This window comes from Neodiprion lecontei, chromosome 4, assembly GCF_021901455.1.
Source record: "Neodiprion lecontei isolate iyNeoLeco1 chromosome 4, iyNeoLeco1.1, whole genome shotgun sequence".
Taxonomy (NCBI): domain Eukaryota; kingdom Metazoa; phylum Arthropoda; class Insecta; order Hymenoptera; family Diprionidae; genus Neodiprion; species Neodiprion lecontei.
The window spans coordinates 34,188,582-34,214,614 of NC_060263.1; the positions used below are offsets into that span (position 1 = coordinate 34,188,582).

At 45.3% G+C, this 26,033-nt stretch overlaps 1 protein-coding gene and 1 non-coding gene across 2 annotated transcripts; both read right to left on the bottom strand.

Moving 5' to 3' along the window:
* Positions 1-20,140: 20,140 nt before the first annotated feature.
* LOC107221412 lies at positions 20,141-23,298 on the bottom strand. Its single transcript, XM_015660395.2, has 6 exons — positions 23,192-23,298; positions 21,749-21,818; positions 20,998-21,197; positions 20,758-20,827; positions 20,574-20,682; positions 20,141-20,383 (listed from the first exon to the last, which is right to left on the bottom strand). The coding sequence occupies exons 2-6, from the start codon at positions 21,798-21,800 to the stop codon at positions 20,332-20,334; spliced, it is 483 nt and encodes a 160-aa protein (XP_015515881.1). The 5' UTR covers positions 21,801-21,818; positions 23,192-23,298; the 3' UTR covers positions 20,141-20,331.
* Positions 23,299-24,665: 1,367 nt separating this feature from the next.
* Positions 24,666-24,760, bottom strand: Trnay-gua. Its single transcript has 2 exons — positions 24,724-24,760; positions 24,666-24,701 (listed from the first exon to the last, which is right to left on the bottom strand). It is a non-coding gene; the product is annotated as a tRNA-Tyr (tRNA).
* Positions 24,761-26,033: the final 1,273 nt, after the last annotated feature.

A 26,033-nucleotide genomic window follows, 5' to 3' on the forward strand; every position in this document is an offset into this window, starting at 1 on the left:
TGGACGTCTATACGCTCTGCGGCAGTACCGTTAAAGGACGTCGCTTCTTCTAGTATTCTTCTCTATTTTTTTTTTTTTGTTTGTTTTTTACCCCGCTTCGTCTTTCACTTCGATTTGCTACCGGGAGTTCAATCGATCCGCCGACTCGACCTCGAGACCACCCCCAGCTGTACCTTAATACGATTTTTTCGTCGGTCGCGTTATCGGACCGTGGAACCTGTGACGAATGAAATTGTGCTTCTGGGCAGCCCTAGCCGGTGTATTTAGATCCGAAAGGAGCTCGCGTGGACCACGGACCAAGCTCAAAACGGACAATTAAACGCAATCTGCGACAAGTAGCGGGACAAGGTGGCCGCTAAGTTCGGTTGACCTCCCGACGAAGTCCTCGCGTGCAGAGTGGGGTCCCGGTGTCCGAGGGCGCCTTTTCCCCGAGTCCTACAAGCGAAGTGCCGAGTGGCCCGGATTCTGCCATGCGGACTCGACCTCTAATTACGACTCGAATGCCGAAAAGAGTGTGGCACGGCACGTCCGAGCGCGGGGGCGAGGAGCGCGGCACATCCGGCGGTTCCTTCTTTCAGGAGAAATCAAGCCGGAGTCGCTGGAGCCGAAGATCAAAGCCACACCCCCAGGTAGTGGCGTCCTTCCGCCCTGACTTCACATTTGACGGCAGGGCTCTTTTGTTTTCGGGGGAATCGAGCGCCCATTGAAAAGGACCACCAACGGGAACTCTACCCACCTTTGGAGAACATCGGCGCTCGCATACGCGCCGGGTGATGTTCCGGACCTGTGTAATTATCACCGAGGGCAACACACCGCAGAGTCAAAAAGTGACATTTTCCTGACGCCAGCCGCACCCTCCTAATACCTCGATTCCTTTTGCCCTGTGCCGTTGGAGGACATCGCCCAGGGTTCCTCTGCCGATGCCTAGGGGGTGGATATGGCCTGGCTAATTGTCGTAATTATTTTCTGGATCATCGCAAAGAAACTCTACTCCGATGGCGCCCTTCATTGCCTCGGGCGAGGTTTCTGTTTCAGAGAATCGTACAGGTATATAACACAGCTCGTCGGCCTCCCGATGCGCCTTATGCCTTCGTTTTCTCTCCCCCTCGATATTCTAGCCATACAACAGCTTTATTCTTGTTTTTCGTGTATGATCGCCACTCGTCAGTTCCACCATTTTAAAAATTTTTTTTTTACAACGATCTAACAATTCCTACCCACAAGACCCGATAATACGTGACAAAGTTGGGCATACTGAAGAGACTCTCAAATGCTAAAGTCCATTCGTAACTTGCGTTAAAGGAAATGGAAAGGACTGTAGGATCGCGTGTTTGCACTATGGGTAAAAAGCTACAAAGTAAGTACCTCCGTTTTTGCATTCCAATCGTCGAACAACAGTTGTGATCAAGATGAGGAAGGTTTGTTCGCTTTTCCCATGATCCATCGAAGCCCTGTAATTTCGTTCTCGGAGTTATTGTGGTAAAAATTCGCGTCATTAGATGACGCGAGTGACATTTTCATCCTGCAATGAAGCCCACTCAAGCTCCGGACGATACACGTATGCAATGAAAGCTGTCTGCGCTAATGATACCCTCGGCGTATTTAGACATTCATTCTTTAAATTATTTTTCCAAACATCGTGGGTGACTCGCTGCGGCGTGTATTTGCACACGTATTCCGTCCCAACGCACCCTCTTTCACCCAACGCGACTATCATACTAATTACGAATTACCATTCCAAGTTATGAACGATGCATGACCGAACGACTCGCGACGCCGACTCGACAATCAGAGTCCCCGTTACATCTGTGTAGCGTGAAATTCAGTGCCGTGAAACCAAGAATGACGTCCTAATTCACGCGTCTTCCATTGATCGGATCTGGAACTATTCCATTTGGGGAAATGATCGAATCGCCAAAAACCCTTGGCGAATTTCGGCGCAACACCTGTGAGTTTCGGGACTACCCCGATCCACTTCTGGGTGTTCGACGTACAGTCGCAAATGCTAAGGGCGGCGGTCCTCGAATGAAGGAGGTTGACGCATGACGTCCAGGCTTCGAACCCTCTTGTCCCCGAGAGAATAACGCTGCGGTGCCTGGTGCTGCGTGTGGAACGTGGAACGTGGAACGTACCTGGTGCACGGAACATCGAGGTACATGGAACACGGAACGGTCACGCGAACCGGCCGCGCCAGCTGACGCTCGACATTGGTAGTCCTCCGGCAGCGAGGCCTTGACGTTTTTCAACCGGACAAAACTCCGGTCTCGTTTGATTAGGCGAGCCAAGATGCGCAGGGCACGGTGTCGGCACCCGAGGGAGCCGTTCGTTCGTCGGACTGACGGAAATTCTTGGATTTTTTAATCCAGGACTAACTTGGCCTGCGTGTTTAGCACACCATCGCTGCGGGGCGGTTTTGGGTCCAGCTGTCGACACGAATCCCGCAGTGTAATCTCTTCCGCAAGACGAGCGCTTGTCATGAGCAATGGTGATTTGCAGTTGCTCACACTACCAATTGTTTGTTCTTCGGAATTGAGATAGTCTTTCACCACGCTATGTGTACATGACACGTTAACGCCATGCACATTACGTATTCGAAACGCGATTAGAGTAGACGTACGCGGTCGGAGCACCGTCTGAGTACCTTTTGTAATAGTCTTGTCGCGAATGGATACTGCAGTGCATCGCATAATCAAGGATGTATCAGGTTTCAATCTACAATCAAGTTGACGTAGGTAATAAAAAAAAGTTGGATCACGGGAGGAAGTGGTGAAAAGTGCCTTGCGCGGTTTCATTACCATGTGTACGCGTTCACCGTATTACCAGTTATCAGATTCATATCACGAATCGTAAATCAAATTTGCGATGTATACAAAGCGTTGAATAAACATGATCGTAAATCGGAATTAGCATCGTCGCACTCGCTGTATCTTGATTAACTGCAACTAGTATTTTTCCCGTCGTCATTTCCTCGCCATGGTCTTGCGGTATAACCACCTCGATCCTATACGGGAATAACTCTCTTATTCCACATCACGGACGTAGGCCAATAAATAAAAAAAGGGAATCGAAAGAAAATTCTAGTGATCAAAGATCACTTATGTCCAACTCAATTCAATCGCTCGTATTGAAATGTCAGATTCCTCCTGGTGCGGTGTGTGCGCGCGATCTCTCGAATCAAGGGTACGAGAGAGGCGACGATAAAGTCACGGCTGAAGGTTTCACACGTATAATGTTAAAGTAAATCGTCGTAGATTGTCAGGAAATTTCCTAAGTAAGTATCAAAGCGGCACCGAGCATAATCCAACAACGATATAACATTATAACATGCGTTGTAATTTACCCCTGCCGATGCTGCATGTATATGAGGAACGAATTACAGAAGCGAATTCCACGATACGCCAACACATCTCATTAACGAATTCACATCTGCTTAATTAATTAATTATCCACACGTACAAGCAATGCGCGAGGATCCCTTGTCGTATTCAAGTGCGTAAAGTAGTTGGTAGGTGTGCATATAACAGCTATAGCCTCGGCCAATCACATATTCCCCATGCGCAAAGGCGAGCGTGTCCCATAGAAGATATGACCGATGCCTGCGCTTAAGCTGCTTCGTTTGCGGTGTTATTGCACTCAATGAGAATTTCAACATGGCAGCATGGCAGCATGGGCAACATCACCCTCTCCGAAGCGGAATCGTGCGGGACACTCTCCGCTCGGCATCTGCGGCACCCTCCTGCACGTACATGGACGCGGTGGAATGTCTGCTGTGCCATGTGTGTACGACTTGTTTCCTCCGAACGGGTATAATTGGCCGGTCTTGTCTAGTCTCGGGGCCAGAGGGAATTCTAAGAGTTGGTCAATTCTAGTTTCGGCAGCGTTTATCCCCGGCCCGAAACCCGCGTGGCCGTTTCGGCCCTCGGGGCTAACATTATACGGAGAGGGATCCCACCGCCTGCATGCTCTTGTTCTTATACGTTCACTCGGCGCAATAAACCCCTTGTTTCACTGACATCACAGGTAAGCGCGTCGGTGTTCCCACGTGGAACGTACCGACCGAGCCGCAGACACACGCGCAAATCGCAAATGAGCGGTAATTCTAATTGTTGCAAATCGCCGGGGTCTGCATCATCGTCTCTCCTCGGCGTTCGCTAATCATTGCAACTTTTGTTATTTCGATGCTGCGGTTTTTTCATCTTCTTTTTCCCCAGAGATCATTATTAGTCATTCCGAAGTGGGTCGAGTGCAAACCGAATGCTTACGAGCGACGATAAAAAAAAAAAAGTCAGCTGATTTTACCCGCCTTTCACTATTGGCCAATTCGATTTGGCGCGGTAGTCGCGCACAAGCAGCAGCGCGACGAATTATTCACTCATAATTAAGTTCCCGTGTTATTTTCACACCGCGCGCCTCTTACTGCTCCTATTATACATATATATACATACCTATATACACACACACACACGAGAAACACATTGCATCGATCGTTTTACGCGCGTCATAAACGATCATGAATTTTTGACGGAATTCAGGGAGCTCGGTTTGTAATACGTAATCGACGCCGTGTATATAATATGCAGGTGCGGGTTGTAACTGAAATAATAATTTGTTGAGAATCAGTTGTATTCCCGTTTATTTATGACATTTCGAGAACATGTCCCGGATTAGGAGGAACGTAAGTAGACGTTAAAACGTGATATTGAGGGGGTTTCGAGGCGGACGGACGGAGGCAGGAAAGAGAAAACTGTGCGAGAGAAAGAGAGAGAGGATCGGGGCGAAGAGGGAGAGAGACGGAAGGCGGGCATTAATGCCTTGTGGAAAGAGACGGAGAGCAAATTAGTGGGGATGATTAGGAAGGTCGGGTGGAAGGTCGCGGTCAGGAAGCGGCTCCGCGGTCTTGTGATCTTGTGATCTCGTGATCTTGCGGCAGGCGGCGGTGGAATAGGTATTGTGTGTTTTTGGTACCTACGATGTTTTACCGGCAAAATTTTCAGTAATTAGGAGAGAGCTGGAGAGTAACGCGATCATTTATTACGGGCTGCTTAATCAATCCTTGAAACGAACCCAGAGCTCATTGAGGATCATCAATTATTATCCAAATCACTTTACCCGCAGTCACGCAGTCCTCTAACAAAATTTACAAACATTCGACGAGAAGAGTATTTTTCCCCTGAAATTCAACGCCCGGTCAGATTCCGCGTCACGGACGCTGGAAACGGATTTTCACAAAATGATCGACCGCACCGCTGTGCAATACCTGATACGTCGTACGGGTATAGGTTGTAATAAAACCGAACGAGATGAAAAAATGCCGCTAATGCTCCCTGCGCACACATGCTGCTCGCTGCAGCCAGCGGTGTAACTACAATACGTGTGCATAGAAAAATATTCCACCATTACGCAATGTGTACACCTTCTTACTCGCGCGACTAGGCACCGTATAATTCTGTTGTGAAATACGTAATCACATGATTGTTCCACGGGCCTAAGGGAAAAGTGCGCTTAACCACCGGCCGTGTATACACAACTACCATCCGCAATCACAGCTAAAAGATTTTATAGATCCTACCCATAGTCGGTGGCGCGGTAGTTACGCTTCCATTCATTATTGCGAAACGCTTTAGCTTGGTAAAAATATTTAATCGCGACCGTGGTGCACGATGTACGCCGAGGCACACACTCGCAATTAGCACTCGTGCACCCCCCGTATTTTCAAAAAAGTCCAGTGAGAGAAGAAATTACGGCAGTGGCAATACCATCGGCGACTGGGCGAGAGAGGTCTCTGAACTCCGGACGACTCCAGGCCGCATGTGCGTAACGTAATCCGTCGAAATCTAAACGAAACCGGCCCTGCAGCGGCACCGCGGTGTTATACAGCGCCCTGGCCTCGAGGTTCATTAATCACGGGACTAAACGCTCGTCGAGCTGGCGCAACGAAGTGAGCTGTAAGGCCCACGAGACACGATATGCGTCAGATCACCGTCTACCGCATGATTGTGCAAAATTTTTTTTCACTCCGCCAGTTTCGAGTCCGCGTAACGATGCGCTAGAAACGCGTCCAGCTGCAGGTAGGCGAAAGCGTCGTTTAAAAATCAATTAATATCGCTCGCTTACACCGGTAGCTCCGAATCCCCTCGAATCATCCTACGGCGGGACGCAAGCCGAGTGCCTCTGACGCACAGAACTTGACCGTTCCGATACGAAGCGAATCCCCTGACTCGAAGGTACCTACTTACGGTTAATCCACCCCTCGGATCATCCCTCTGCGTTTTCAAACTGGAAAGCACAATCGACAAACGTTCGGCATTGACGAACGGATAATCGGCTTGGGTGGCAGCAAACCAAAGGGTACGTTCATGCTTTACGAGTTCACCCATAAAAGTTGAAAGACGGTCGAGCAGACTCGCGACGAGGTGACTCGGAGTGGATCGCTGCGCGCGAAGGTCAGGAGGAAGAGGCGCGATCCTACAAATTGTTACACAACTCTAACAGAGCGGAGCTGTTAATTAACGGTGAAACGTCCCTCACCCTCGTCGAGGGTTCAAGCGGCTCGCTGGCGAATCGTGCGAATGTTAAACGCGTAAATAGTCTGCGGTGATTCCCGAAATTCCGCCGGCGTCGACTGGCGTCGGCGTCGGACCAGCGTTGCACCCTCGACGAGCGTCCCGACGACGCAGGGATGCGGAGGTCGCGGCCGACGGAGTGGCGGGGCGGAGCGGAGACAGGTGGGCGTGTGGCGGAGCGCTTTGTGGGCGCCGCGTCCGGCGCCACGGCCGGTTCATCTCGGTCCGGCGGGAGCCGAGGGATTGACGAGGAGCGACCGCGCACGCGGAGGAACGGACGGACGGACGGAGGGAACGAAACGGAACGGAATGGAACGGAATTCCCCCCGGGGCTCGCGTGTTCGGCGTTTCCACCAGCGGCGGCCGGGACGCGATACACGTTCTTAGACCAGATTGACCACGGTCCTCACGCCGGCGTCCCTCTCGGACGTCACGCGACCCGCGGGACCCTCTTCGCCTCCGGGGACTCGCTCAAACTCGGGATCTAATATCCTATACCGGCATCGAAAGACACTGCAGTCGGTACTTAAACGTATATCTACTATCCGACCGTATGCCGCAGCTCCGACGAGCTGATGCCGCTTTGCGGTCTCGTCCATTCCGCCCCGCACACTTCAAACTCGCGTGGGTTGATCATCCGCGTCTGCGAAAGGACTCGTCATCTCGTATTGGCGTTACTCGGAAATTGGGATTTTCAACACTTTTTCATACGATTGCTAAAGTTCAATTGACCCGGCATCTCTGAGTCAAGTGCGATGAAATGACACGAGGCGTTAGTGCTTTGATATGACAAATTTTCGGACACTTTCGAGTTACATCAAGTCACGCCATACTTGCAATCGTACACTTTCACCCCCTTTCACCGAGTCCAAATAATTATGTCGAATAACCGCTCGCTGCGGCACTTACCAATCAATTAACGAAAAATCGTCAAATTCAGCTATTCAAACCGAAGTTTTTGTCAATCGAAATGCAACTTTTCAAAGATTCGATCATTTGATTGTACTGAATTGTATTTAATATGCTGTTCCTCCGGTCTTTCGTGGTTTTTTGACAATCACGAATCGCACATTTACGGCAGAGTTAAAACCGACGTGCAGGCCGGTAAGAAAATCGATGTAAAGAAAAAATTTGGCCCACCAGCCGAACTGGCTTCCATTATCGTTATAATTCTATATAATGGCTACAAAGCGTGTCAACTTTTTGCTCGTCGCATTAGAGAACCGGTTATATGTACTTTTGAAGCTGATGCGAGCAATGAATAATTTTTCAAAAGATAGAACGATCCTGCTTGCGAAAAGATATAAATCGCACCGTCCGTAATCAGACGCATGCTCACAGCTTGCCGTATTATACCAAAAGTCCTTTTCACGAATTGGAAAAGTGTCGCGTGCAAAGTCGTCGGCGAGAAAATGCATCGCGAAAAGGCTTGGTGGGAGCTAACAAACCGTGTAACGTTCTCGAAAAGCAAACAAATAAAGCAGCACGCCCCGTACAATAAACCAATAGAACGATCCTCACAAGTCAAACCAAAGGTAGATGGAACCGCAACACCGATCCAAAGATAGGACACGAAGGGAGTTGGGATCGGCATTGAATGGCCTCAATGGGTTTAGCACCCAATAAAAATGTGTAAATATTTCTTACAAAAAACGGACCCGTCGAGGGACCCGCCGAGTGGTCAGCGGGCCCCGACTCGGTCCCAAAGGCCCGCTGCGAAAGACACGTAGTTCGGCTCCTCGGCCGAGCGGCTAACCTTTGTGTATCTCGAGGATGTACCCTCGTTTGTGAAACAAGCCGAAAGGTATACGAGCTGCCGCTGCGGATCGGTGTGTATACCTGTACGCATGCCGGACAAAGCGATGACCGAGGCGGGTTAATTGTTTCGAGATTTCCGCCGGCGATACCCCGGTTCCTTGTCTTTGCTCTCGTATTTTCGCGCTCCTGCGCACGCAGCATGCGATATTATACCTGAACTGCAGCGTGTCACTTGGTTTGGTGTTCGACGGAGGCAAAAAGAACAGCGCAACCTCTTCTCGGGTCAATGAAGCGCCAACTTGTGTACCGATGCCGATAATTACACGGTTCGGCGGTTGGATAATATCGAGTAAAATATCCCCAACAAATTAATTGCAGACAAGTATCTCGGCTTTCCTATTTATCCCTCCGATACTGGCATAATTTCGACGTAAATTTCCTCAGCTGCCACGGTATTACGGATTACCGATCGCCCTACATGCGTGCCGAACGGCTGACCTGCTGCGGAGGGGATGGAAAATTGATGAGAATTCCGCCCTGCAGTCCATTTCGCTTCGCGTTTTCACGGTGCGCCACAATTTGGCTCCCAACCCGAAGGTTCACCCTTCTCCTCCAATATTTTGTGGAACCCCTTCACCCAGCTCGGGCGCCAGGCGCCAAGGCTTCGCGCCTTTCACTACCTTTCGGCTATTCTTCTGCCTCCCGCATCTATCCTCTCTGTATCCCTTGCCAACGGGGTTCAGTGGCGTAGCTAAAGGCGATATAGTTTCCACCTCTCGGATCTTTCGGATCTTACACGCAAACACCGTCTGTCGGCTGCACTCCACTTTCAAGACTCTGGGAAACTTCGTAGGGTGTAGGGGCACCTGAATTTTACAGATAAGGAAAACACTGACCTAGGCAAGCTGGAATTGCTCTTGGAGAGAGTTTATTCGTAACAAATCACCGAGAGCCGCTTTATGGGACTCCTTCTAGTCCCTGATTATCATACCTTCGACGGCAGTCATAAACCGCTGAAACGAACCGAAAGACCCCGCAAAGTCCAAGTTGATTGGTCTGATTTCAAGTTAACGCTCGGATGTCCAGCTCCTAAAGCACAAACTCATTCGCGGCATCATGTTGGTTCGTTTCGTGTCACTCTGCAACATCGTACGTAATTTTTTCAGTCTCCTTTGCACTCGGTGATTGTTTTCCTTGTGGATTCCTTCCTTCCAGTCTGGACCAGTAACAGGTGTACGGATACAAAAGTGTGGCGCGCCCTGGGAATCGGTGATCAATGCGCCCCTGGGCCGGCCGGTTGTCTCTCTTTACCTCAGGCTGCCCTCTGGAGCGCAGAGCAAGTCATTCCCGAATAATTTATAACCCAGAGGATGAGCTAAACGGCCTGACTAACTAAACTAAACGGCGCACTAATTTCATTTAACGCCTGCTCGACGGATCTCATGAAGACACTGTGGGGGGTTGTTTATTGACCAGTCACCACCCGTCCGCTCGTCCAGGTTCATCGGGTATATCCAAATCGAAATGGATTGGGGGCGGAGGAGGATTTCGGTCTTCGTCTATTCATACTTTACTGGCACTTTATAAGATCACAGGGACGCGGTGGCACTTTGACTCCGCGATGAAAATACCAGGGATTTTATTCATTTTGGGAGTGGCCAACGACGACCCTTCGCCCGATCAACGGCTTACTCCTGGCTATGAACCTAATTTGATGCGCCTCCGAGGTGTTCGAGCCGTGCCTACCGTCCTGTGCAGGAAGAATTATTACTCGCCGGCAGCGGCAGCGCTCTCTCCCCTGATCAAAGAATCGTTACATCTAGCCCACGGTTGCAGAGATTATTCAGCGTAACTACGCGCCCACTTCGACTCACATGCCGTTTACGCAAGATATTCGAATCGCACAACCCGCATCGGTATCGAAATCGACTCATGCACGGATTCTGAAAACGAACGACCGCACCTGCGACGATTCGGGATTAAGATGCAACCGTTGAATAAAAAAAATCCTGCACGCGCGGCCGACGAAGGTGGTGCACGTAGAGAAAAGAACAACTCGTCTCGTTATCTCGGACGAAAATGCATGCGCCCGTACCGAGTTACCGATCGGGTGTGAGCGAAGGTAAATAAGCGAGTTTGCGTGTGGATACGCGAGTATTATCAACTACCCCGAAGGTCTCCTCAACAGCCTTGAGGATCCGTAGGAATATGTGAAGCGTACGAGAAGCAGCGGCCAGCGAGCGGCGTGTGATCGGAATAAGCGAGTCAAGTCACGGAGGCGGTGCCGGGATCGAATGCACTGGCTCCAGGAGTCTCTCTCGCTCTCTCTCTCTTTTTCTCTCCCTCTCGCTGGTCGCCGCCTTTTCATGCCATCTCTCTCCGCTCCCCGGTGCTGATGCGACGTAGCTGATGTAACCCTACGGTTCTTGGCTTTCCTTCTTACGCCTCTTCGCTCTCGGCTCTCAGCAGGAATAATCGCCCCCATCTCCCCCCTGCCCGAACGGTCCCACAGTACATTGCGTATGCGTGTCGCTGAGTAACTCCGGTAGCCGCAAGTCGGAGACGGGCGCCAGTTATCGGTTTACTCAGTTCGCCAATTTTTCAAACGCGATCCTGTATCTAAACGAGCGCCTTGCGTTTGGGTTAGGAGAGCCGTGGATCCTGCAGGACTTGTTGGAGAACCTGCGGATGTCTGTAGCATGTCTCTTGTTTCCAGTAGCGCTCCATTTGTCGAGAATGCCTTGTACTTCATATAGGAAGATGCAATAGAAGGAGGAGAGAAGAGATTCTAACGGAAAAAGGAGAGCAACGGCTAGGAGAGGAGGACAGGCGAAGGAGGATGGGGACGAGGATGAGGACGAGGATGAGGACGGGAGCGTGTAAGCGCCCCGTCATGCCGAGTAATGACGACGAGGCGCGGTCGGGTCCCTTCGCCGACAACTCCCACCGAAAAAAGATAAAAGAAAGGAATAAAGAGAGGATAAGAAAAATAGAAGTAGAAGGAAAAAAAGGAGATGCGAAGAGTAGGGAAAAAAATACACCTCTTCCTTTATCTTTCGCTCAGCATCCAGTCGAGGGAGGATAGATCTGCTACCGTTCTACCGCGTTCTCTTTGATTATTTCTTCTACGTCTGCCATTAAAGCGATGGCGATGTGGCACCAGCTACTGTCTACTGTCATTATCAACTAGTGGCAATTAATAGCCTTGGACCTTGGAGGAAACGTGAATGGAACTAGTGGGAAGAGTGGTCGAGGTTCGTTTGGGACGAGGCTGCTGGATCCCTTGTGTAGGTTGGCCCGAAGAAAAAGCACCGTTTCGGCAAGATCGTTAAAACTTAAATTAGAGAATGGAGATCAATTTTCAAAACGTACCTCTCGCTGGTTCCCATGAATCTATCCGCACGTTTCGGCTCTGCCCAAAGTCATTCAACATCCTGTTTGGCCAGGAGTGCACTCTCTTTTGTAACCTTTAACTTTCCTGACTGGTAACCCGTAGGCATACGATCATTTGTCTGAAATTACGACCGAACGTAATGTATCCGGAAATTTATTTCCGATTCTTCTGAAGATCGCAACTTTTTCGTCACCTCAAAACTTTCTGACCAGACGCCAAATCATGACCATTGTAGCGTTGATGTAAATTCGTGAAACAATTTTTAATACCAGAAAATCTCTTCGTTCAATTCAAGGAATGGTATAATAATGCACATTGCGGAAAACCAAGCGCCGATATTACAGTATCAAAGAGACATGGAATCCGCAGAGCGCAATAATGATCATTGAGTTAACGATCATTTACTTCGGAATGGGTCTCGCATTTATCGGATCACATTCCATTCAACCTGATTTATGCAGTTATGGGAATGATAAATGTTTGTAAGAGATTCAACGATGTGAGTAAATGAAATCCGTGCTAATAACCGTGGTCTGGTCTAGCTGTCACAGATTGTTTGCCGAGTAGACTCATTGGCCGTATGCACGGTTCAGCGACGGTGCGAATGTTCAAAGAACGTGACTTGGCGGGTATCAATTTGACTCGCGTCACGTACGCGAATCCAATTAACTACTCCGGGCGTCAAAACATCCCGGAAACGCAAAAAGTGTGAACGCACCGCGTTATAGGGGATCTTTAGACGCAGTGGAATCCTCTCCAAAGCGTCGAGGGTCGAAATACCGGGGCCTCTTCAGCCTCGGTGTTAGTCCGTTCCTAATTGCACCAACGCTATGCGCGCGGGCGCGTGCGCAATCTCATCGCTACATTTTGTACATTTTGCTCCGGCCTCCGCCTTTGGCTTTTGGGCACATATACCTGCCCGCCGGGATGAGTAGGCGGCGACGATGGTACAACGAAAGACGAACTGCCCCGCAGACACTCGCGGTGATAGCATACACGAAATCGCCAATACAATACGGAGAAATACCGCTGCACGCATCGCTCCTTAATAACAACCTTAAACAGCAGTTCGTTTCTCGATGAACGCGCTCTTCGCTCTTCTAGTCAAAACTTTGTAGTGCGTTAGACTTGGACCCAAGAACCAAGAACCCTGTCACTCCCTTACTCTCCGATTAGTTCTACAGCACTCTGCGTTGAACAATATTTTAACTCTCGTGTGTCATTGAAGACGGGAGAGAGTGAGAGAAAGAGAGATGCAGAAATTATGAGTTTCTTATTGGTCGTGTGGTGAATTCGAGCCAGGAAATTGAAATACCGCAACGATGTGTCCAAATCCTCCTGGTTCGAGGCATCAGAGGATTCCATACCATTGCACAAGGTGTACAGAAATGGCTAATTAGGTTCTGTCCTGTTACGCGATGACGAAAATTTGACGAATCTTGGATAGCATACCCAAGGTGAGAATAAGATGGATTTAGAGAGGCGGAAGAACCGAGAGAACGACAGACTCGCGAGAACAAGGTGCGTGCAAAATGTATGGAACGTGTACAACCCATAAGCCGACTCACTCGCACCAGGTATCGTCTCCGTGAATTACGGTTGGGAAACTTGACTGCAATTTGACTTAACGTTCGAGGAGGCACGCGATGTTGGCTAACCATGTCAGCTAGAGAGAAGAAGCAACGGTCGCACCAGGTAACATCGGTTAACCGCGAAGCCACGAACAGCAACACTGCAGCAGTAGCAGCACCAGCAACAGCGGCAGCATCGCCACAGTATAGTACGTAAACATTGCTGTTACGCTGCTCAACCATATTTCGTCCGAGAGAATATAACTAGGTATATAACGGGGCCCGAAGTCATGACTTGCGCACGCATTACCGGCACGAATCTCGAGTCAAACGGCAACTTTTCTAATACCACAATCGAATCGGTGATTACGTTCGTATATCCGCCGACTATTCCAAGGCGTATCGAACGGTCCTCTCCATTTTTGTAGGTTCGCCAAATCGACGACTGTGTCACGAAAAAAGGCACCGTACAAACTTGTCGGTGTTGGGCTCAATGTTCCGTATATGTAGTGGTTCATACTATTCGTGTCGATGTATTACACGTTGCCTGCAGTGCTTAATGATAGAATATGACGCTTTTCCGGGCGCAAATCGAGGTTGTGAGCACCTTGCACCTCATTTTCGAAGTCATTCTTCCCCCTCAATTATCCACCAAAAAAAAAAATTAGATCGAGCATCGTATTTTACCTGCTAACAACACTGAAGAAATTCTGCTCACAATCAAAGAGCACATAGGCGAATGGCTCACAGGACGCCAAACCATTAGAACCAGTTCTGCGAACCATCCTGTACAGCCATTTCAACGACTACGTTATCAATCATTGGTGTTGTTCGAGCTGTGCGTGTGTGGGAGTGGCTTGTAGGTACTTAGGTTTAAATGATATGGAGATTGTACACCGATGTCGCATCGTTCGCAGATTAAAAACTCGCAACATGACACGATGATGCCTATAAATATGGTAAATATATAAAAGTCCGAACGTTGAAGCTACGGCAAGTCAAGCAGTTTGTCTGTTTGATTTTGCTGTCTTCTTTTTATTTCTTCTTCTTCGAAAACAGCGTGAAAAAACTGAATCATGAAACCAGATCCGAATCCTGTGGAATTTTCTGTAATGGAATAAGCGTACCAAAAAGACAAAACTCTTTAGTCCTTTTCGAGTAACTGTTACCACGACAGCGTTTCACGTATCTGCATCACCTATATATGCGCACTTTGGATCGCGTGTGTACGTGCGTGTCGGGCACACTGACGAGACGAGCGCTCGTTTATACCTATACTACGTAAACTCGAGCTCACCGTGTACGATTGAAAAAATGGCGGACACACGCGAGCCGGAGGCGGGGTAAGAAGTAAGAAAAGAAGCCAAAGCGAAGCCGAGCGACGCCAAGGCAAGAGGACAAGTATACCCGACAAGTTTTTAGGGCTGGCAACGCGTCGTTGAGAACTGGTTGTCCCCCGCTATATACGTCAATTAATTCAAAAGCAAGCCTCTTTTCCAGTCATGGCGCTATCTCTGTTTATTATACCTTTAAGACGCTATAGAACTTTAGATTTATCCGCACGATTGGAAAATCCAGTCAATCTTGCCGCTAAGGACGACGCGCAAAAGCGATTATGAGTTCCAGAAGAATAATTACAAGACCACAGAGTCAATCGTGTTCACCGGTAAAACTATCTTCATATTTCACTTCAGGAATGTCAAATTTGTTTATCGTTAGATCATGTCTCGCTGAAGTTTACTATCCGCCGTCCCAAATCTTGGACCAGAGTAACAGTGAGATTCGGATAATACTTCACGGATTCAAAGGTTCGAAATTTCGGCTTGGCGTACGTCAGACTGGTGAACTGTCATCACTCTCCGCAACTTCTCGCAAACGTTTACATGGTGTAACGGGATTGGACGCAAACACCCCGACCATTTCCGAAGCCCATAAATTGTCTGCCAATTCTTCATTTCGAGATAGGCTCGCGCGGTGTCACGTAACGGGGAAGCAAACATCGGGGTGACGCTGTTTAAGGAACAATTGAATCGCGCTTGTGTGCGCGTCACGTGGGTCTGTGTAGGTAAGTTACCTACCGAGCCGAGCCGAACCGGACCGGTGCTCGAACACTGTGAACACAATAGAACGATGGTGAGCGGTTGCATGCGACAAATTGACTCAAATATTTACGCAATTTGGCGTATGATAACCGCATTAGACGATTATGTACGGTTGTTAGCCGTTGATCGTTGTACTTGTTGCCTGCAGTTATTCCCGTCTCGGTCTCGACCTCGGCCTTTGGTACCTATAACACGCGGAATCCCCGGACCCCGGTTGACCTGCGAAACAGTGTTGTAAACAGCGAATCGGGGCTTATGGCCCGGTGGCAATAGCGCGGTTCGTTTCCAATTTCTTGCGCTGCGCAATCGCTCTCCGGATTCACAACCTACGGCTCGCTTCACTTCGAATTTCGTTAGGGCCTCGAACAGATCTGCATTTCTTTCGTGGTTACTTCTCGGTGCCCACTGGCATGCGAATTGATCAGCGAAACAATTATTTTCGGTACGAGTTGCCGGTATTTGAATGCTGTTTTACCCTTGTAACGTACTGTTCGCAAGACATGTTTTTTGCATTTGTATTCATGCCTGTTTACACAGTATCGGTATGTTCTATACATTTTCGGGAATTGCAAGGAAACTTTGACAATCGTAAGACACTAGTGAAACTTTCCAAAATCGTGCGATTCATGACCGTCTGAATACTCGCGAAGTTCACAGAAGCCAGTTCCGAACCCCGTTTGACTATAGGTGGATCTCATCAGGATTTGATGTCTCTTGAAAGCATGTGATTATAAAATATTTATTTGTGAAAAAGGGGGAAACTGTTGGTGAAAAATTAGAACGAAGTGCCCAAATGTTTCCATACGAAAATAGACAAACGATTAGGTGGAATTTTGATTACTTTCTGTACTAACCGTTTTTAAATATTATTCATGTATTAACAATTTTTCTACCTGAACTCGCAAATCAACGACCTAAAAATCAGCTTATGATACGAAACTGTGCTAAACTTACGTCAGTATTAATAATAATAAAACTAGTAATAGTAAATAAATTTGTGGTGTAATCGATTGTTCCGTCAGAAAACAAAATCACGGGGGTGCTGTGAAACATACGAATGGCATTGCTGATCGCCTTGTTGGACCAGTAGCGACAACTAGCAATGAATTGTGGGACCGTATTCGCGTCAGGAAGGGATCTGAATGCTACCTGCAAACCGGACTTGGAACGCCATCAGTGACGGCATCGGTAAGTCAGTGCTCGACCACAGATATGTACTACACCTCTCTTATCATCGAACAATAAACAATATGTTCTTGGTATCATGGAATTGATTTTCTGATAGCCACAGCTATACCGTCAGCAGACCTATTTCGTCACTCATGCTTGGCCGAAATGTAACATGTTCTAGACGATTTGGACTGCAGTAAAATTATTTCGATAAAGTGTTATTACTTCAATTAGTATGTGTTAAGCTTTCAATATCCGGAAAACAATTACCCTTCGTCGGAACTTTAGTTTACGATGAATGTCCACTGAGAAATCTGGAAAAACGAAACTAATTACAACGAATAAACGAAACGACAGTAGAAAAAGTTTCAGAGCATTCTCTGAACCATGCTTTGGAGAATTGCGAGATAGATATTTATGGTTTGAAAAATTTCTCTACCGCTACAAAGAATTGGATGTATTTGAAATTTAAAAAATACTCCGTTGACTAGACAACATAATCGTGCAAATGAAAGTAGAGTTGCCGGCCGTCAGGCGTAATACAATAGCGTATGTACTACCTAGTATTATCACGGTATTGAGAGTCGAGTTCCTCGATGTTTCTCACAATATTGTAGTGTCAGAGATTGCCATTAATATAAACTTGATGAATTCGATTCCATTTACCGTTTGCTCGGTTCAAAATCAGCTCTGCATTTCCTACAAAATTCGAAAGCTTCCTCATCTTTTCAAACTTCGGTTCATATTCCTCTTACACGATACTTCCATTTGCATAAACAAGACTGCCTGACATAAAACTTCCATTCAAACCCACCAGTTGGACGATAGTTTAACATAACTAGCAAACCGAAAGGGTGTGCAAAAAACAGTTGGCACGCCTGCGGTGCAGCAGTGAAACTGTAAAAAGTACGTTTTGATTCAAACGCTGGCATTGTGCGGGGCGTGATGTCAATCGACGGAATGATCAGGACTGACAGGTTGATCCGGTGAAATCGGCCGCGAAGTTTGCGGTAATGAAGGGCAATTTTTACACACGCGATGACCGCCGAAGAAACCGCGAATTCGCTCCTTCTACCGCCTCCGGCTACCGCGCGCCATCGCGGCTGCGGAGAACCAAGCGGTTTTACCCGGCATCCATTGCGCCGCGCCCACGCTTATCAATAAACATGCACCATCACCACGACCACGTGGCAGGCATGCATTTCCTGCCGCCCTCCCGGGGTCCGAGAGCCCCCGCCCCCACGACTTAGCTTGCGAGGCGCAAAGACCCTTGGTTCACTTCGTTGAATGGCCGACACCGGAACCTGCATGTGCAATGGGGCCCGCGACGAGCAATCGAAGAAAACGAGCCCCCATTTCTCCCCAAAGGCGACTTCATCTGAAACTTTGACTTCCTTAATTGTTCGTAATTACCATCAGGCTAGATAGCGCACCTGGTTTTCCCACATCTAAACATCACTTTCGCCAAAGATGTGATATAATGTTGATGATTTCGCGAATTATGATCCAATTTGTGGCACTGCCGAGCCGCGATTCTAACTCATGCATTTCTTATGGGGTAGAAACAATCTCACCCTGGTCAAATCGAATCCAAAATTACGTTGATGAACTGTATAAAATCTACAGGTACATTTAGTCTTTCGTTTTGATTTTGCACTAATTTGGTCACCGAGAAGTACTGTATTTGATTCGCAACTTGTGATTTTCAGATCGCAAGTAACGAAATAGATCTCGAATGTTTGGCGACATGTTCGGTCCTCGAAATACGATTTTTGATGTCATGATTTCGACACGGTGTTAAATCTAATTCGTAAAAATGAAGAATCATACTGTTTATAAAAATCGGACTGAGTTCCGGCCACGATGAATTCGGTATGAGTATTTGAAAAAAATAACAAGTATTTGAACAATCAACAAGACTCCATCATCAATGTTGAAGTTAAATAGGCATAAATAATGAAAATCACATTTTGTTCGATTAGTCTGGACATAATTGGGTTAGAGAGCTGAAATTTTCAGGACGTTTTTGTTCTTCTAAGGATACAATAGACCGAGTGTCATTTAAATATTCGCTGGCGGCAGATACAGCACTTTTACTTGGCCCTTTGACGCGATGTATTCGATGACGTCGTTCCTTCGGCGGTTGCTCCGAAGGTATAAATAGAGTGCTTTTACCAAGTTGAAGAAAACATTTTGGAACGGAGTACCTGCACCCTGCAATCGTGCCCGTAAACACAGTGGGGGAAATTTTTGACGAGAAAAGTGCCATCTCAGTCTGTCGATGCCGCATCTGCAGGAAAGTGAACCGCGTAATTTCCGTCGGACGCGATATATCATGCATATTCGTCGACGGTGTCAATTCAGCCGCGTTGCCGTCGAACGAGCTGGACGTTTTGAATAATATCCCAGAATTACGGGCAATTCCAACGGAGTAGTGAAGTAGTTTTCTATAGCGGTATTTCTTCTTCTTTTATTGTGCCTCACAGTTGTGCGGTTGTTGTCGGCTTACATGTAGGTATATAACTTTTCGCAAGTTTGACGTACGGTATAGTTCTCCTGCCTTGCTTGGCGAATTGCAAAGACTAGACGAGGGCGGGGCTAGGATATGGTGATGTGGAAATTACAGTACGGTTTCGGAATGCTGAAGTACGGAGGAGCGGCGATGGAAAAAAAAATTAAAGGAAAAGAATAGTTCTCGAATAGCGTTGAAAGCAAGAATTGAGTGGGTATATGAAAGGGTGACGAACGAAGCGTGCGTGATGATATATCTCTGTAGAACTTTTTTCTTCGCATTATGCATTATCCACACCATAAGGGGTGCGGATATAATTGGAACGGAACAATATAAAATGAGAAGGAATATAACTGTGAGAAATTTGCTATGTCTTGAACCGCCCACCTTAAGTAACTTTGCAAGGCGTACGTTATACGCACACGGACAGACCTAATCGCTTCTTTTCAAGTATTTAAGACATCCGGGGTATAATTAATGATACAAAGTCCGAACATCGCCACCGCCGTACGCGATGATTGCATGTAACGTACAGCGTAAATAGTACGTAAGAAACTATTGTGCTTCGCGGTAGTTACGACGCACGTTATATTTTTCCCGCAGTACACGGGCACCGTTCAAGCGAAATTTCTACTTCCCGCGCATTGTGAGGTAATTTTACCACCTGCCCCTCGATATATCGACTGGTTCAATTATCTCGCTGCCCCTCCTTCCGTGATACATGATCGGGAACTCCTGTGTCGTTTTCTTTCTTGTTTTTTGTCTCCTTTTTTTCTTACTTTCTTTCTTTCTTTCCCGCCTTTCTCTCCTTTCTTCTTACGTGTGATCAAACAGTTTACTGAAAAACTCGATCCAGGCACGAAGAAAGAATTCAGCCAGCAAATTAATGACGCTTGCATCGGACACGCGTTCGCAGTACCGCTAATTAGTAACTCAGAGATGCAGAACGCGGTAATACCAAGTGCAACTCTGGATAAGCGCAAACAGTTTGCGCTACGACGAAGAATAGTCTTTTTTGTGGAGTGACCGCGGTTGTATTATTCGTCGAAAAAAATTGCATTACAAACTCATTTTATTAAGCATTACGATTTATTGTCCCATCACCTTAAAGAAGTAGTTACTATAGTACTAATTCAGGCTCGTGCTGTTACGTCATTACACTGTCATGACACGTTATAAACTATTCTAGATTCGGCGAATTATCCTCTTCGCTTCAGGCGTCGATGATCCTTTTCTGTATGTTCTTATCACATCCATCGGTCTACATCTCCGCCTGTTCGCTTCCAGTCCTTTTTTCCCGCTGCCATACTTTCCTGCCAAAAAATCAACGCGCTTTCATAAAAAAAAATTGCGATAGTAAATTATGCGTGGTTTAAAATAACTTTGGCTCCAAAAAGCCCCAGTGAAAATATTCATCCAATTCAAATTCTTTGGATAAGCTTTTCTGGGTACGATTACAGAGAATGGAGAATGTGAAAACATTCGTAAAAATTGAAAACTCACCCTGCGACCGTCGGATCTTCTCCGGATTCGTCACCTGTTGTCATTTCCCACAGTTCCGGAGACTGTTCCAAAGCTCGAGCGACATTCTCTGCTGACCAATACTCGTTATCTGCGAAAAACGCAGAGTGCGTTATACCGAGATAAACCGCTCTTCTAAATCGAAATTATTTCAACGGAAGCTTACCGTCGGCTCTTGAAAATTGTGCGGGCTGCTTCGAGTACCAAGGCAAGGATTCTGCGCTTTTTATCGGCGACTGAAACAGAAGGGAAAGAATTTGACAGCCCATAGATTTGCATTCATCACTATCATTCCGGGAATATATAAAAATATCAGTTTTCTATTTCGGTTCAAGTTTGAAGGTTAATCGAATGACGAAAGCTATTTTTGAAGTTTTGACGTATAGTTAAGGGTGAATTGAAATACCGATGCGTATCCTCCTCGCCTGCCGATGCGCCCGATCTTATGGTTGGCTTTCTTGAAGAAAAGGTCATCGTCGGCTCCGCTTCTCCTGCCGATCCTCGGCACGGATTTAGCAGCCTTTAGAAAAAACGTCGGAAATTCATCCGCCTCTACGACACTGTTTCCACCCTCGAAGACTAGGACCACCGCTGCGACTAGAATGACTGGAAAAAATTAAGATATTTTACGGTGAAGAAATTCACAAGTTGAGTGTAGATACTTATAATACTTATTGTTAGCAGTCTAACCCGATTTCGATAAATTCAAAGCCGAGAGATTGACGTGAAACACGTCACTTCGAATGAATCGTCTCTTCGATCTTTGTGGAATGAGATAAGTAGAAAAATTATGCACGTTCGTGATTGGCAGTTTTGTCATTGCGCTGTCAGCTCGGACTCGATTTTTTGTAATGCTACACACCGCAGTACGCGCGTGAAGAGCCAGTAAATGTTATAGTTTGTCCGCTGTTTTTTTTCATTCTTCTTTTTTTTTTATCGCTTTTGATTTTCAAACTTTGAAAAGTAAGACAGGACAAAATCACCGTTGGGTACACTTTTATATACATCGGAATGTTGAACGAGAAAATAGCGCCACAAACAAAAACCACAATGCAATAATCCAAATTTTTACACTTTGTGCGACTGTAGATTTCATTTCATAATGTGAATAATTGGCGAATTTTCATTGTTTGTATAATACAATTACGAACACTCACCAGTGGCTAGAAAGCTGTGAACGGGACTTCGTAGGAAGCAGTTTAGCATCATGATGACGAAGCTTGGAACCTGAAATAGCGTTAAAAATTTTTTCAAGACTGAGGCCGTAAAGGCGAATGAATTGATGAAAATATTCAACAGCCAGCTCACGAAATCACAACGCAGAGGCTTATTTGTATTCTTATATCCCCAGGAATGTTAGAAACAAAGTTTATGCAAAACTGGCACTGTGGATATTGGTTGTTAATCGCGCCTATATTTTGCTGTCGTGAAATTTAACGAACGTCTCCATTTGCATAGCGTAGAAAAGTGAATGCTTGTGAGAGAATATTTCTGGAAGAATAGACAAAATCAATCGACGAAAAATAGAGAAAGACGAAACTTCAGGACTGCGTATGATATACTAGCTGTCCATCGGCTGTCACGAATATACGGTGCGTGCGATTCGATGGTCCTGCGAAAACTGAAATAAATAATATGAGCCGTTCGTGTTTTACGGGGAGTGCAGCATATCGCGGATTACCTTTCTCATCGAATGGAAGCAAAAGAAGAAAAAGTTGGAGTGCCACTTCAGTGCCTCACAAGAGTTTATGTACTTTGAATTCTCTTTATCTCAATACCGTGCTCCATGCACGTCTGTTACTACAGTATGCATTAAAGCTGGGAGTCTCCCTTTAAAGATCGACGTGTGCGAGCCTGTCTTAAAAACACCCGATTTTATTTCGTCCTTTCGATGCGACTCGACAATTGATTTTCAATTTTGCTCAACCCTAATGGTCACTTGGGGTGAATATCACCCCGAACGTTTTTCAAACTCCTCATAGAGTCCCTTAGTACCTCAACTTTGCCGATATTTTACAATATTTGGACAATCAATTTTGGTTCGGATAGCAGAGAAAGCTTTTTCTGCGATCCTTAAACATTACCTAGATAATTTTTTTTAGACTTTTAGAACTCATTGTTGAAGCAGGGTATTACTTTTTTTTGCAGCTGAATTTCACCCTGTGTTACCGTTTTGCGATTCTACCGAAGTGTGAACAGTCAGAGTGAAGGAGCGTGAACATTTGAAAATCATTACTCTTCTGGTTAAAAATTAAATATCGCTATTTGTTAATGAAAATCAGTATCAGCGCACTGAATAAAGTGCATTGCAGTGAAATTGAATAAATATACCAAATTTTTCACAGTTTTGAAACGGTTGGAGATAAAAAATCGCTGTCCGAGTTTTTGTTCGTTAATTTTTTACTTTTTTATTTTTCTCGCTTTGTCTGGAAAATCACCGTAGCTCATGATTGCAATTATTTAATAAGCATTCAACGTCTGACCATTTCATAATAAAATGACGAAACAAGTATTAGTTTTCAACTGACGAACCTCCTTGAGGATAATCCCAATTAATATACAAATCTCCCTATTCTACTAAAACTATGGTTGTTACTTACCAAATGTGCTATTCTGTTAACGAAGTGGATTGCTAACCGTTGATTGCTCAACGATTGGTACTGACTTTACCGTGATCCGACCTGCATATTTATACCGGATTAAGGTTGGATTAAGTATTTTACTCATGCCCCTCATGCTTGTAAATTAGCGAGCGCGAATGTTAGCGTCGTCACATAAGTTCAAACCAGTACCGAAAAGCGACTGCGAAGGTATTGTCAGCTGGCCCACCGAATCGCGTATAATACAACTGCCATTATTATAAAATAAAAGTTGAAAGTTGAAGAACAAAAAGGCAATAAAAAAAAAAAAAAAATGCACCAAATTATTCACGTATATTCATGTTATTCGAACGAAGTGCATAGAAGGAACACAAACAACCATTGTACAAGGGTGAAAAGTGTACTTCAGCCTTCATGTTCTCCGTCGGCCTGATGCTCGTGCACATATTTACATAAATGTAACCATGCTCTTCTTTCAGCGATGTATAATATTGTGGGTGTTATTTGCGCGGGGTAAACTTCCGAGAATTTGCAGAGCTTTTACGTATACGTTTTTTCACTTATACGCCTATTGACATGGAAATAGTTTATGGAAATACCCCGTCGCTTACGAAAATACTTCTGATCAATTTGTTAAACGAATATTAAATGTATAATGATTCTATCTCAAGTGTAGAGAGAAAGAAATTCATTGTTAGTATATATTTATTATTGCGATTTTGCTTCTCGTTTTTTACTTACATTTTTTTTTTTTTTTATCTATATTAGTACAAGACATTATTTTAGCGAATTAGGTTAGAAACCTTTGTTCTCGCACTGTTTTGACTAAACTATATGGATCATACTTCCTTTTAATATACGTATAGTTATATATTAAAATCACTATTATTTTAAGGTGGTTCATATTCTATATACACCTTGATAGACCGAACTGGAAACGACATGTCCGATTTTTCAAATTCAAAATACAAATTACACGCTTTGTAGAACCGAATGCATTGCTGTAAAACTGCGTTGTAGTCTAAAGAAAATGGGGTTCGCGAGAGAAAATAAGCGACCATATAGGTGAAACATTATAAGGCAAGAAAAATGCTTTTAATAGTAACACGTGTTTCAAGTTGGAAGTCCGAAACAAGACTGTTCTTACAATAATCTAGGTCGACGCAGCAAACTTTTCTTTTTTCAACACCTGCAAGTTCTCATGTGTCTTTTATAAACACCGACTATTAGATCAGAAAGAGAGGAAGACGAGGAGTGAGATTTCACGTTTTATAGTAGTATTATAAATTATACGAAAAATGCTGCTCTTTATTCAAATTGAATGTTGCTTCTACATGGAAATTGTAAATATTTATATAAACGGCCGCCGGTTTTGACGCTCGGTTACGATATTTTCATTATCAAATTACGTAATGTGTGAAAAAAAACAATATCAAGTCGTGATACAAGAAACTAGGCGAATAAAAAAATTTAATCCTTCGAGCCGGATTTGAACCAGCGACCTATGGATGTCTCTCAATATATGAAACCAACTACAGTCCACCGCTCTACCAACTGAGCTATCGAAGGCTTAGTAGGAGAGCAAAAAAGATTTTTTATAAGTTAAACCATCACTGTAAATTCTCAATACGTTTGAATCGCAGCTGTTGCGTGTATACAATTATGTAAATGCGTGCGATTGACACTCGGTCATTTACTCAAGTTGAGCACAATTGCGGGTAATATGTTGATGGAAAAAAGCGTTGAAATTAATCCTGGTCATGATAAAATACCCGAAAGGACTATCTAGGGCAATCGATTATCTTTCGTCGGCCAATAATTTCTCGGCCTTCTGCACGCGCTTCGCCGTTCTGTACAATATGGGTTTTTTCACCCACGCCTTACGTTCTCGGTTCGATCATGTAGCCCTTATCCGGGCACCTGCCCACCGGTACGTGTCTACCATATTAAAACATCAGACATTGCGCGAACTTTGTCGCGGTTCAGTCGCAACGCGAAAAAAAACAAGTCTTCCAATAGGAATTTATACCGCAAACGGAGTCAGTTTCGAAAATTTTTCTATTTTGTTATGGAAATTCCACGAGGAGACTTGAAAGAATTTCTGGATCGGAATTTTTTTTGTGTCGAATTATGTTTAGAAACAGGTTTTAAATTGGGGGAAAAAAATTGAAGAAAACACTCGAAAACATTTTTAGTCGCAGAGTTAATGGAGAAAAAAATGTATTCAAGATTTTTAGAGAAAACTTCAACTGAAGTATTATTATATTGTCATTGTTTACTGTGATAACGCAAGATTACATATTTACCCAACTTATTGTATTGTATTTGGTACAGATAACACTTGATTCAATGTGTTTGTCATTTACTTTTGTCGGGTGATCTTTGCATGTATCAGAGGTATATTTAACAGTTTATGCTCAGAAAGATTGCAATTGAAATTCAAGTTACCGTTTCTCTCGATGATCAAATGGAAACTCGTATGCAATTGAATTGATTGCTGTCCAGAGAAGCGGTAGACGACAAAAGGAGTTCGTCTTAAAGAAAGTTGAGAAATTGAACATAAAACTGAACGTTACATTTTTTACGTAGCGATACAATGTTTACAAAAAAAATTATGGAACGGTTTTAATTCTTCCTCCGTAAGTGAAAAATATTCAAAAGACATTCATTGTTACCGACTTATGTTAGAAAGAAAATAAATTCAATCGCATAAGATTGAATCGCTGATAAATCATAAGCCAAATGATATAAAACTATTATAAAAATGATTGCTCTCTTAATTAATTGGAATTTACGAGGGATAGAATGACAGAAGAAATAAATATAGTCACGAAGTGTACGA